General features: G+C 45.6%; 2 protein-coding genes across 4 annotated transcripts in view; both read left to right on the forward strand.

Annotated features, from left to right (window-relative positions):
• LOC119181904 (L-gulonolactone oxidase-like) overlaps positions 1-4,014 on the forward strand; it is a 79,161-nt gene extending 75,147 nt beyond the window's left edge. For all 3 annotated transcript variants that reach the window (XM_075874952.1, XM_075874951.1, XM_075874950.1), the window contains exon 12: positions 3,727-4,014. In XM_075874952.1, the coding sequence (XP_075731067.1) occupies positions 3,727-3,858 (132 nt within the window). In that variant the 3' untranslated portion in view covers positions 3,859-4,014. The remainder of the gene's footprint in view (positions 1-3,726) is intronic.
• Positions 4,015-4,067: 53 nt separating this feature from the next.
• The window catches only part of Pka-C1 (Protein kinase, cAMP-dependent, catalytic subunit 1), a 304,993-nt gene continuing 296,217 nt past the window's right edge, over positions 4,068-12,843 (forward strand). Inside the window, exon 1 of the mRNA XM_037431646.2 lies at positions 4,068-4,468. The gene's annotated coding sequence lies outside the window, so the exon portion shown is untranslated. The remainder of the gene's footprint in view (positions 4,469-12,843) is intronic.

Below are 12,843 nucleotides of genomic sequence, written 5' to 3' on the forward strand. Positions count from 1 at the left end.
CGGCAGGCACAGCTGTATTCTGAGAATCGCATTATCTGCTAATTTTATCAGATGCTTCCATTGATCAAGTCAAATCAAGCAAAAAAAACCTTTATTCTTCTGTTTATACAAAATACAAACAAAGGGGTCATTGAAAAAAAGCTGCCCAGTGAACTTGGCAGGTGCACCGCTGTATTAGCCTTGATGTGCAGCTGATACAAAAGGAAAATATTTGCGAAACATTTTTAAATATTGTATGTATACTATCGCATTATTCCGGAACCCTTGGAACTAATACATGGCAGATCATCATATAGATACTGATGGACATCGATAACTAGAAAAAGTGGCTCTTAAGCATTGCCTACCAAATAACAGAAGAATAGACCCAGCATCATTGTTTCTCCTCGGAATTTTCTTTGGCTAAAGGATCACGTGCTACATGAGGCCTGTTGGCAAAAGAAAGAGAGTGGTCCACACACCAATTTGGCTACGAGCGGCACTGGCTAGAACTCCCAGGTTTGCATGCACGTAAATACCCAATAAAGTAAATAAGGAGACAAGCACAGTGGTAGCTCAATTGGTAAAAACATTGGGCACGTGATCTGAAGGTTGCAGGTATGGTACCTGGACGCATGGTTCGGGGCTGGGCGGCATGGTTTTGAGAGTCCGGTTGACCGCATAAACTTCAGCAGCACCTTCGTCGCTTTCTGGCTCGAAAGTCTAACCTTCCGGCACTCCTAAATTCTGGAAAGTCTAACCTTCCGGCACTCCTTTGGAAGCGGCTGATCATCGAATTGTGCTAACATTGCCGAAAGCTGTGGTCTTAGCAATAATGAGGATAGTCACAAAGGACATGGGCAATGGTTTTCTCACTGCCACAGTGATAACACGCAGCACTGTCAGCCATTTCGATTCAGTAAGCAAAACTGTTCAGGAATGTCACTCCAAGCCACAAGTGACAGAGAACAGCTCTTTTGGATTGGGATTGTTCGGATGGAAATTGAAGTTGAAATAATGGATCTAAACGGCATAGCCAGGTGTGCAGGAAACCTGTCGTTCTTGAAAGCTTGCTGCTCGATCGAACCAGTCATCCATAGCAGTTGTGTGCTCATAGTAGCATAGCGCATGTAAGAAACGCTGCACAGATGATAGAAAGGTACTGCATGTTTGAAAAAGAACTCTTTTTGCAGATGTTCTCTTCCCATGAAACATTATTTCCTTCTCTGACACATCTAATATGATCTGATTTGTATAGGTGTATCATTAGCGGCTGGAATAAGAATCAGCTCACCCACGAAATGAAAGAAGTAGAAGCTACAGCAGAATTGGGAAATATGTGTGAGCTTGCCATAAATTTCTTGGTTTTAAATGAAAACGACGTTTCTAGGAATGAGAAGATGAGTTATGTTTTCTCGTGTGTGTATAAAATGGGGGTGAAGGACATGAAATAAACACTTGGAAAGTTTGGGCCTACCTATCTCAGTCTGGGCCGTGTTTCTTATGTATACCGCGCTAATACACGCTACAGCACTTACATTGTGTGGACACACATGTTTGATTTCTTCCATATAAGGCTTGCTATTTTAAATGCAAAGCATTTCCTAGCAAACTACGGCGAATTCGAGCGTTTCTGTCCGTCTGTCTGTCGGTCCGTCCGTTAGTCCGTCCGTCCGTCCGCTTACGTTTGGGTGCTCTTGTGGTCACCCCTTCAACTTAGAGTGAACCAAAATTCCAAAATTAGTATGCGAGGGTAAGATGGCTTGACAAATATGATGCACTTCTCAAGACATGAATAATGTCACAGTCGCGTACGTCATCAAACAATTCCCGCCAGACAGTGGCACATACCCACTGGCGGGTATGTGCCACTTGTATGCGGGTATGTGCCACAGGTTATTGACACTTGGTATCTACTAAGGAACGACGAGAACACACATGGGCAATTTTAACGCGTGATGGTTAAGCAATACCCATTATCGGTAGCATCGACCCAATGAATTCGCATAGAATGTCAGTGTAAAGAAAAACCCGACATATGCAGCGTTAACCCCCCAACGAATGCAAATAATTAATTTCAGGGTCCTAGCAAGAATCGAACCCAAACATTCTGCATAGCAGTCAGGAATTCTACCACAGAGCTACGCCAGGTCTCGGAACTACTTTTCAAATAGACGCTAATCTTCGTGAAACATCAATAGTGGTTGCAGTGCTGCCTACCTAATTTCATAAACATTAGATATGTAATCATTCGATACAGCCATCACGTCGTGTTAACGTCAATTGTAGTTAGGTGCCATGCACTGAAGTTGATTTATATAGCAGTGTTCAGGGCCGGCATCTTCGCGAGCATCAGCGCTTCATATCAGCTTCTGGTGTTGCTGATACGCATGTTCCAGTTGACATCGTTGCTCAAGTGTGCCAAACAACTGGTTATATAAACATCTGAACTCTTCAACACATGTCTGTGCGTACAACATTTGTACATATATTTAGCGTCATTTCATCACGTGTTGCTCAATAAAAAAAAATTGCAGCACGGTCCGCATGCTTCGCATAACCTCGATTCCCAGGTACGTGGGATCTACCGAATTTTTTTTATTCTGCTAATTTCTGATCATATTACATATTAAATTATATTATCCTTCGTCCACTTAGAGAAGAGAACATCTATATTTAGCATATGCAATATACCTAGTGCACTGTATTGATGATAATATTGTTATTTTCTTGAACATGTACAACTTAAGTGCCACAAAAATGTATGAGGCAGAAAGGCACTTTTTTGTGTGACCTTGTCGTAGTCACTGCCCCATGGCAAGGCTTCAGAAAACGTTAAATGTATACTGTATTTACAACTTTCCCAATTTGTTCTTATGTTTTGTACAAATGTAAATAATCACATTGCAGAATTTGGTCATTTTTATGTCCACATTAATGCCATCTTTTCTGCCTGTAGGTTTCTATATATTGTAGTGTTTAATCATTTCTTCTAAACTATGTTGTGTATATTACTTAATGAATGCACAGCACAAGGGCTGCTTAGTTGTTCCTGTGCACTGTAAGAATTGTTTAATTAAATAAATCTTTTATTTGAAATGTGAAAACATGAGAAGGTAGGCTAACTATTCCAGCATCATGAGGTTGATATTGAGTCAAGAAATAAATGTAGGAAAAAAAACAAATAGTTAAAAACACTATATACACATGTGATCACCTGTGGGCAAGTAACGTCTTCGTGGACAAAGTTTATATACAGTGGATGGCCACCCAGACTACTGCACATAAAGTCTGTACAAATAGTTTTCATGCTCATACAGATAAAAGGACAAATGAGATGTATCGGTTGATATTACGTTACAGTTTTCAATGCAAGGTACTTGCTTGCCTAGAGTTTGCCTTCTTTTTCAGAGCACTGCCAAACAAAAAAATAAAGCAGGCTGCTACAAGCATTGTTTATTATGATCACTATAATCATCAGTGTAATTAGTAGCAGTGTTTGCAATGGCATTTCACTGGGCCACCTGTTAGAGAAGTACAGTAGGCTTTTCCAAGAAGCTATTCTCTAAGGAAAGCTTTGAGTTAGATTGACTGTGCCACTTAGACATGATTATGACCGATGTATATAAAGCAATGAGAAAACAAAAATGATCTTCTGGTACATTATTGTGTCAGGATTTATTTATCTATTGTCAATATTGAGTGTGGTTGGCTTATTTACACTTTATTCCCACTACCCTCTGCTAGGATTATGATGCAACTTCAAAGGAGCTCCGAGGGATGTACCCTAACTTCTCTAAGTGGTGTGCCATTCGCGAGAAGTTGGACCCCCAAGGCATGTTCTTGAATCCTTACATGGAAAGAGTCCTGGGCTCATGAAAGTAGTGTTGGGGCCACGTGATGGACATTCAGTGACCTTGATACTACGATGATCGTCGATATTCCTCTTTGTTAAGCGGTAGAGCGTATAGTTGTGGCACGCGGAAGAAGCTGTGTACGGGTGATTTGTGTAATAATAAAAAAAAGTAGCGTGAATTTGTCGGGTCTCCGAGTGATGTTGGGGGGTGGCAGTGGTCGCCCCGTTGTACGGCGTGGGGGGCCGGCGTTGTACGTCTTCCTTTTGACGCGTTCTTTTCACGGCGACTGCGACCTCCGGGGCGACCTTGCTTCGCGTAAGCTCAGCTGTGTCAACAGCAGCAGGCGAGCCACGCTGCCCTGGACTGGTTTTTTCTTCGACTGCGAACTTCGCTCGGGCGCCGCAAGGGGGCCCGGCGTCGCCGTGCGCTCCGTTCGTCTGCTTCAGGTGTTGGCGTACGCGGTGCGACGCGTGTGCCGTTTTCTTTTGAGCGTCGCGTTATCGCTACCTGTTCGCGCGAACGAGTTTTCTTGTTTGTGTTTTCTGTGCCCGAGTTTTTTTATCGTCGCGGGAAGAAGACCCGCACCGAGACCATCTAGCGACGACGGGTGGCGGCCCTGCACCTGCGACGAGGTAAGCTGCGATTCCCCGCGTCTCCGTGCAGTACGCAGCCGGCGGTTACCAGTCGGCGGCGAGTTAGCAGGCGTGGGGTGAGAGAACATCCGAAGCTCACGTCAACATTGGGTGTCCCCGATTCCGAAACGAGTTGCTCTTCTGTTGAGACCTCTCTCCCTCTGGCGGCGGGGACATTCCGAACGGTTGTCTTGTGTGTGCAAGCGACGAAAACAGAAGCAAAAGTGATCGCGCTCACTCACTCTCAGAACACACTGACTGGCCGGCCGGCCGAAATATCGGCGCGCCCCAATTGCCCGATTACAAAGCCGAGTGGGTTCTGCTGGCAGAGCGCGCAACTTGCGCGACCTTTCATCCGGCGCTGATAACCGTGTTTGGAGATCGTTCGCGTGCGCAGCCCTCCTGCTGCTGCTGCACGGAGACGAGCAACTTCTTTCGGAGCAAACGTAGATAGAAAACAAAGAAAACGGGGGGAAGCGATGCTCATGACGTCACGGCCATTATGGCGACCCGCGTGGAAGCTTCTTCACCTGTTGCGGAATCCCGCAGCGGACCGCGTTGCGCGCGTGACTTCAATGCCAACGGTTGGGCCGCTGCTTCGAGGACCACGCTCAGTGTCCACCCGGGAAATACTTAGCCGGCCAGTGCACGTGCTTCCCATTCTGGCCAGAGCAGCACCTTTCGTGAAACTTGTCGCGGACGAAGCGCCGCAGCAGAGCCAGTCTTGCGAGTCGCCGCAACAAGTGTTGTGGACAAGCTCAACTGTGGGGCTGCTTCTTAGCGCGAAGTCTTGGCTGGTTAATGATGCCATCGTCGGTATTTGTCGCTTCAGAGCGGAGTGGCCTAAAGCCCCTATAATTTTCTAGGGGCTTTAGAATGTGCCTTTTTCACGAGACTAGCCTGCGCATGCGCAGCGACAGGGACGTCACGCGCGCCACGATTTTTGGTGGTCACTGGGTGCCGACATTTGCATATTATCACGAAAAATACCTGGCCTTCGACATTTTTTTACTGACAACTTCGGAGGCCACTGACCCCCAGTTACGATTGGGGCCATCTACACCGGAGTTATAAATCGAACGTGCTACGCTGCAAATAACTTGGGTCCCTAAGTCGCGGGTTCAACCCGGGCTTGCGGCGGGCGCATTTCACCGGAGGCGTAACGCTAAAGGCCTGTGTGATGTCAGTATACGTTATTATTATTATTATTATTATTATTATTATTATTATTATATGACTCGGTCGTCCTTGCGGTATCATTGAGAAAGTACATCTGCGTGGAGTCTGTGACATTCGTATTGTCAGTGTCGAACAGCGTGCAGCGTCTCGAGCGCAACAGTATTGCCTCCGTTGCACTGCCCGAACATCGCGTTAGGTGTCCGATTTTCACCGTGTTCACGGCACCGTAAAATTTCACTGAAAGTAGTTTGTTCAACTTATAACGCGCCATTGGCATGGATTTATCTGCGCCTGCCAGTTTGTCGCCCCCGTCTCTGCAGGGTTCTGCGACGTTAAGGTTCGCGTGGCTGTGCCGAATGAGCTCAATGAAAGCACTGGGTGAAGTAGCTAAACACGCCATCCTTACTTTTCTCTGTATACATAGCTTGGCGTAATTGTGTTGTTATATTTACTAATATTTTTGAAATTAGGGATTTGTTTTTACATAAATTTCATCGTGCACGAAAATGTCCCATAAATCTGTAACTCTTCTCTGTGTAGCCTACTCTGTTAGGGCTTATGAAAATTTATAAAACCTTTAAAGCCTAGACCAGTATGGCACACAGGTCGTGAGCCACAGTTGATAGGTGAACAACTTCTACCCGCAGGTCGTGGGATTGAATCCCGGCCATGGCGGCCAAATGTTCGCTGGAGGCGAAAATGCTTGGGGCCCGCGTGCTTAGATTTGTGTAGGCTACCCCCCACGGGGAAGGGGTCCAAATTTTCGGAGGCTTACTGTGTCTCGTAATCGTATGGCGGTTTCGGGACAGTAAACGCCAACAATTATTGTAAGTGAACAACTTCTATGAATGTCACGCGCTGATAAAACAATTTATTTGATATCTTATTTCGACATACTGCGGGCCAACGTTTTGTTCCGAACAGGAGATTGACTTCATTGATATGTGGGGTTTAACGTCCCAAAACCACCATGTGATTATCAGAGACGCCGTGGTGGAGGGCTGCGGAAATTTCGACCATGTGGGGTTTTTTAACGTGCGCCCAAATCTGAGCACACGGGCCGACAACATTTTCGCCTCCTTCGGAAATGCAGCCGCCGCAGCCACAACCACTGTGGCGGGGTGGTGGTCTAGTGGCTAAGGTACTTTTTTCGTTTCTCCAAACAGCAGAGGCGAAAAAAAAAGACATGAATTCGTTGCACAAAACACTCATCAGTGTGCTAAAAAAGACAGCATATCTGGGAAACTGCAACAAAATCACATCACATTTGAACACTAAACACCAAATAAATAATTTTCCAGTGATATAGCAGTATTTTCAATTGCGGTAAACTACTAAAGCATTTGATTTCAATCTTTTAACTGTTCGGGCAATGTAACCGTGTTTGTAACCATTAGTTCGTGCAAGTATGGGTGCCAGTGATTGATCGTGTTTACGACTCTTTTTCTTATAGCAGTGGCCGGTTGGAGACAATGCTGTTATAAACCGGTGTTGTCACTCATGCATGCTGCGATGGGTCAGTCGCGCTCTTTTCACACAACTTTCCCGGCTCCTGTCGTAAACCTCGTGTTGGCGCTGTCGCGTGCGAGTACAGTCGATATTTGTCTTCAAATCTCCAGATGCGCAGAGCCGCTGGCAGTGGCTACAGCTTCAACAAAAGGGTACGTCGCTTTCAGTATAAAATGCCGGAGTTGAACGAACAGCTGGTTCTTTGGCGACGAGAATAATTTCCTCCTCTTTGTGTCCTCACGACTGAAAAAGAAACGTGCGGCGGCGTCCTTCGCGCTTGTGATCCACCGTGATGCGACGCGTCGTGCTGTCCCGTGATAATGGTGCACGTGACCTTGGACGAAAAGCTCGCTTGAGCGAAATGAAGCAAGAAAAATATATTGCTATATTGCATATTACCCGCCCTTGCATATAGCCCGCACTCTTTACTTACAGGGACACCGAAGAGGAACAGGAAGTTGTTTTAGATTGATAGACTGCACTCTTGAGAACTCTATTGTCATATGTTTAGCTACCATTAGTTCGTTATCAGGGGAAAAAATCAAGACTGAAGATTCGTTTTTAAATTTCGCGCCGAAATCTCCGCGCGTGCCCTAAAAAATTTCAAAATGCATTTAAAGTACTTTTGTGGCATTGGCGCGATGAAACTTTCTAAAACTTCGTATGCTAACTCTATGGCACCACATATTGCAATATATATCAATTCCATCGATTAGAAGCTCCGTAGAACCCAGTATACCCTTTCAAAATTTATTGCGCCTTGGGTTGAAAATCTCAAGGTGGCGTCTCTCCTGGCACTTTTCGCGCGTTTTTTCGCCTACTAAGCGGCGTGTCGCGGTGTCTTCGGGATTGTGAAATTGTTCTTTACTAATGAGCGACACATCGTATCGCTTTTTAGTGTCCCTTTAACCCTCTGACACGCAATGTACACAATTGTATACACCACTTGTATTGCTATTGATTGGTATCAACAGCAGGTTGACGAAAGAGCAACATATATCGAGCTTTGGATGAACTGAATCTCCCACACAATATATTTGTACTCATTGACTTCATTTTGCGGCGTACTGTTGCACATGGATCACTTTGCTGGAGCCACTACCATAGTCGAAGAGTCGTGCGACGTGCCGCTTCCCGCGATCCACGTCGAAAGTATAATTTTTCTTTGCTCACCGCTGGCATAACCGAAAACGAATTCGCGCTATATTTTTAGCCTGAGAATACATTCGATTTATGCAAGAACATCATGAGCGGTTTCAGAAAAATAGATGTTTAAATTACAAAGTAATTAAGAATGATCGTTATACCACTTTTAAATGCACTTAGTACGGCTTTTTTTGTTGTTGCAATATAATATCGGCGTGATTTGTGAAAGGGTTAAACTCTACTAAAAAAAACAAAAAAAAGTATGGCAGCTTTGCACTAGTGGCGCCAAGTCTGAAACGGTGTAATTTTTAGTTTATCTCACTATATTTATTTTTTCTATCTCTTTTTTTCTCTCTTTCTTTCTCTCTTTCTTTAACGTGCTGCACTTTGCCGACCAGAGGTTTCGTTTAACACTCGCACCTGCTGTTCCGGCGGTATCCTTTTTCTCCTCTTCTCATGGCTCTTACCCAATGCAGAGGATAGGCCGAGTGTTAGGCGATTTTTTTAGTGTTTTTTTCGCATTACTTCTTGTATAAGCTAGGAACACTTAGTATAACAAACTTGATTACGGAATATTAGTATTAAAATGTTTAGAAGGATGAAGCTAGTAGAGTTTGTCAAATTCTTGTGGCGCATACCCACTTGTGGTTTTCTGCGGACACCCAAGTTTCTACGGCCAGCAGAAACAGCTCCCGTTTTATTATGCATATAACCCGCTCACGCACTTTTCAAGCGCATTTTTGCGTTTATTTATTTATTGTGTGTGTTTGTTCAGTATATCTTGTGACTGCGCGATCGGTCCATCAGTCAAAACCGCTGGGGAAGAAGTTAACGTTTTGTCTCTTCTCCTTCGAAGAATGTTTCGCCAAACTTCACCGAAACGAACTTTAAGCAATCCTTATCAAGTCAAGTAATAATCAGCAAGAGTCAAGAAGTAGACGCGTTAAAAGAGATAGAATGAAGGTTTATTTACATGATAAATGAAAGATAGGAACTGTGCAGGGATTTTGAAGATCCCGCATTATGTACAACAGAGATTCAGTTCATGATTCAGCTCAGGATTCCGCTTTTATTTACAAAAATGCGTCGGCTTTTATAGCCCGCCGTCTCCTTACACGGAGGTCCGAAGAAGGCGGTGAGCACTCTCGCCACAAATCAGGTGGCGAAGTCTCAATGGTCCACCCACCAGAAAGGGTGCATGTATTGCACCACTCGGCTAGGCAAAACGGTGCAATGGACCAGCACGAGCGCACCACACAATGACGCACCCGGCCCCGGCCTTGAAGGCACCGCAGGGCGAGAAGGTCCGGAGAGGGAAGGTTGAGCTCCTCCGGGAAGATGGCCGCTGACCCCAACGTCAGCAGCGGTCCACGGCTGCTTTCAGCTACAGGCTTCCAGAACTCTCTCGAACATGGCCGTCCAAACGCTCCATCCCTAAGAACGGCTACTTCGACGCGTTCCCACGCTTCCGGGCTGTCGATGCGTTGTGATGGCCTCGCGTAGATGACAAAAGCCGAGTCTAGAGGTTGACCTAATGAGGCCAGCCACAGTGGCGCCGTCCCACGCTGTCCGAGCCCGTTCAACAAAAGGCTCTTCTCGCGAAGCTTTCGTTGAGACCCAACTGCTACCTGGAACATCTACAGGACAGCGTCTTGCAGACTGGGCGCCGATGGACTTGAAAGCATCCCTAGCAGACCGGCTTACGCGCAATGGCGTCTGCCCAGATGAACTGCCGGGCCAAACGTAACAGCGCCCAGATCTCGGCTGTTTGTGTTTAGCCGCTCGAGATTTCCAGCGCCGCGGTTCCCCGTTCGTCATCGTTCCATCGGTTTGTGACAGATGCGCGCTTTGAGTTCAAGGAGGATTAGAGAAAAAATTGCTAGAGTGGAAGCTCCCGGATTGCCTTGCTAGCAGAAGTGAAGCCAGCTTTTGCCACTGCCAAGATGGCGGAAACATGCTCTTTTATGATAGTGCCCACTTAAAGATCAAGTTGCTTTGATATGTTATGTAAATGCTACGTTACTTGTATATTAAAGGATAGTTGTTCCCGACGAAATAACACACAGAAACGAGTATGGGTGACTGAATCTCCAACGGACTTTACCTCCAAATAGAGGGTCACTAAGAAAAAAAGAACACTAAGACGCACTTAGGGCAGTATATGGCCCGAAAAAGTTCCCGCGTTACACTCGTTGGGCGTGCGAGGGAAACGCTCTGTTCTTAATCGCTGAACGTTGATACTTCATCATGGGCAATCATTTTTACTCCAGCAATTTTTTTTTAATCCTCCTTGTTTGAGTCTCGTGTCTGTGCGCGCCTTCGCGCAGCGATTATTCCGTTTTCGAAAAGCGCTCTCGCTATCGGAACCTCCGTGCGGGACTTCAAAAAGAAATCGAAACGTCGGGGGAAAACCACTGATGCGTTCCAATGTGTTCCGACGAACGACACACCTTCCAGGGACGCTTATGGCATCTTATTTACGTATATATTTTTTTGTGTAGAGGCACATAGCGCAAGTATATATATATTTTTTCTCTGCAGTATCCATGCAAATGCGTGCTTTGCAGAACGGGGCAAGTATTATTCAGACGCGTGGTTCGGCGATCCGTTTCGCAAATAAGGAAACGAGTAATGCTCCTGGAAGGGCGAACCGCGAAGGCACGAGCAGTGTGTACAGCTGGTAGGAATGTCGCCAAGGGAGTCACGTTTGAGGTTGGTCTTCCAGGGTTTGTATGGGTGGATCAGAGAGTTAGAGAACTGGTTGTAAAAATGCTATGTGCATACCTTGCCTTTCTGTACTTTTTTATGTCGTGCTTGCCTGGGGTTACGAACTCTCTCAAGCCCCATCAATTCGTAATAATAATAATAATAATAATATGCGTGGAATTTTACGTCCCAAAAGCAAGAGATGGTTGTGAAAGACGACGTGGTGGAGGGCTATGGAAATTTCGACCGCCCGGTGTTCTTTAACGCGCACTGGCATCGCACAGTGCATGGCTCATTTGCGGCTCATTTGTCTGTACCCACCAGGCCTCAATGAGCGTCCTTGGAGAGAGAACAATTCCTGATTGATTGAGGTGACTTCGTTGCACGCATTGGTCGACCGCCGCAACGGAGCCGGCGAGTCGCGGCGCTCGGATGCGTTAGTCACGTGGTTTCGTGTGTGTCGTGAACTTTCTTTGGAGCTCGGAAAAAAATTGGGTAGACGATACTCTTCATCGCGAATAATGCCAAACCGTTTTTTGGACAGGCTCTCGAACTTTGCAAGTCTCAATTCTTGCTTAAGAACAATATTCAGCCATTTATTAAACTAGGCTAAAGGACAAACTTATTAATTACAAAGCGAAAATGGTCTGCAGTGCGCAAAGTTGCTGTCAGCAATATGCAACTGATTTCACTCGATTTATGCTATTATTAAATATATAACCATTGTGTAAAGATAGCCGGGGCACCTGTTATATATGTTACTTGCACTCACCGGGGGTGTGCTTTGTTTGTTTAATGCTCGTGTCACATGCACGGCGATGCGGGACATTGTCTGTGGGGCTCTAAGTGCTGCAGTTTCACCCCTGAATGGGTAGCTGCATACACAGCTGTTATCTTTCGCAGCACGGCTGTTGTGGTCGATCATAATAATAATTATAATAATATAAAAGTTCGTTATTTCCCATGCACTGTTAAAATATATGTAATGCGAAGCACTCACCAAGGAGGTGCATACGCCGCCGTGTTTGTGTTCGGGGTATAAGAACTCATTGAGTGTCATATGACATTTCACTATATATCGCACGTTTGTTATACATGCATGGATGTACAATCTGGTTGATTGATATGTGGAGTTTAACGTCCCAAAACCACCATATGATTATGAGAGACACCGTAGTGGGGGGCTCCGGAAATTTCGACCACCTGGTGTTCTTTAACGTGCACCCAAATCTGAGCACACGGGCCTACACCATTTCCGCCTCCATCGGAAATGCAGCCGCCGCAGCCGGGATTCGAACCCGCGACCTGCGGGTCAGCAGCCGAGTACCTTAGCCACTAGACCACCGCGGCGGGGCGATGTACAATCTGGTATATATTATACTAATGAAACGTATACTATGTTCTTTGCAATGCATGGCCTGTCATTTATGTTCGTCACGCACTGATATGATGCCATGCCAGTTTTGGTAACTATCCGATTAACATGACGACTGGAAGCGTGCCGAGAGCGTTTTCATGTAAATACTGCTGCGCATAACATGTATATCATGATTCGTATGTTAGGACATGTCTTTTATGTTTGACATATATTGACGTCGTGCAATGCCAATATTGGTGTATATCAAGGTAGCGAAACGGCCGCGAGCACACCATGAGCGTGGTATGTAAGTCACGCTGCACATGAAAAGCATGCCATGATTGTCATTCTACCAACTGTCATTTATCTCCGTGATACAGTCACATCACACAATACCACTTTTGACCTATACCATGCTAGCGAAATGGCCGCGAGCGCACATGAACGTGGCATGTATAAGTCAGGCCGTACATGACAC

The sequence above is a fragment of the Rhipicephalus microplus genome, chromosome 10 (assembly GCF_043290135.1).
Source record: "Rhipicephalus microplus isolate Deutch F79 chromosome 10, USDA_Rmic, whole genome shotgun sequence".
In the NCBI taxonomy this organism is placed as follows: Eukaryota; Metazoa; Arthropoda; class Arachnida; order Ixodida; family Ixodidae; genus Rhipicephalus; species Rhipicephalus microplus.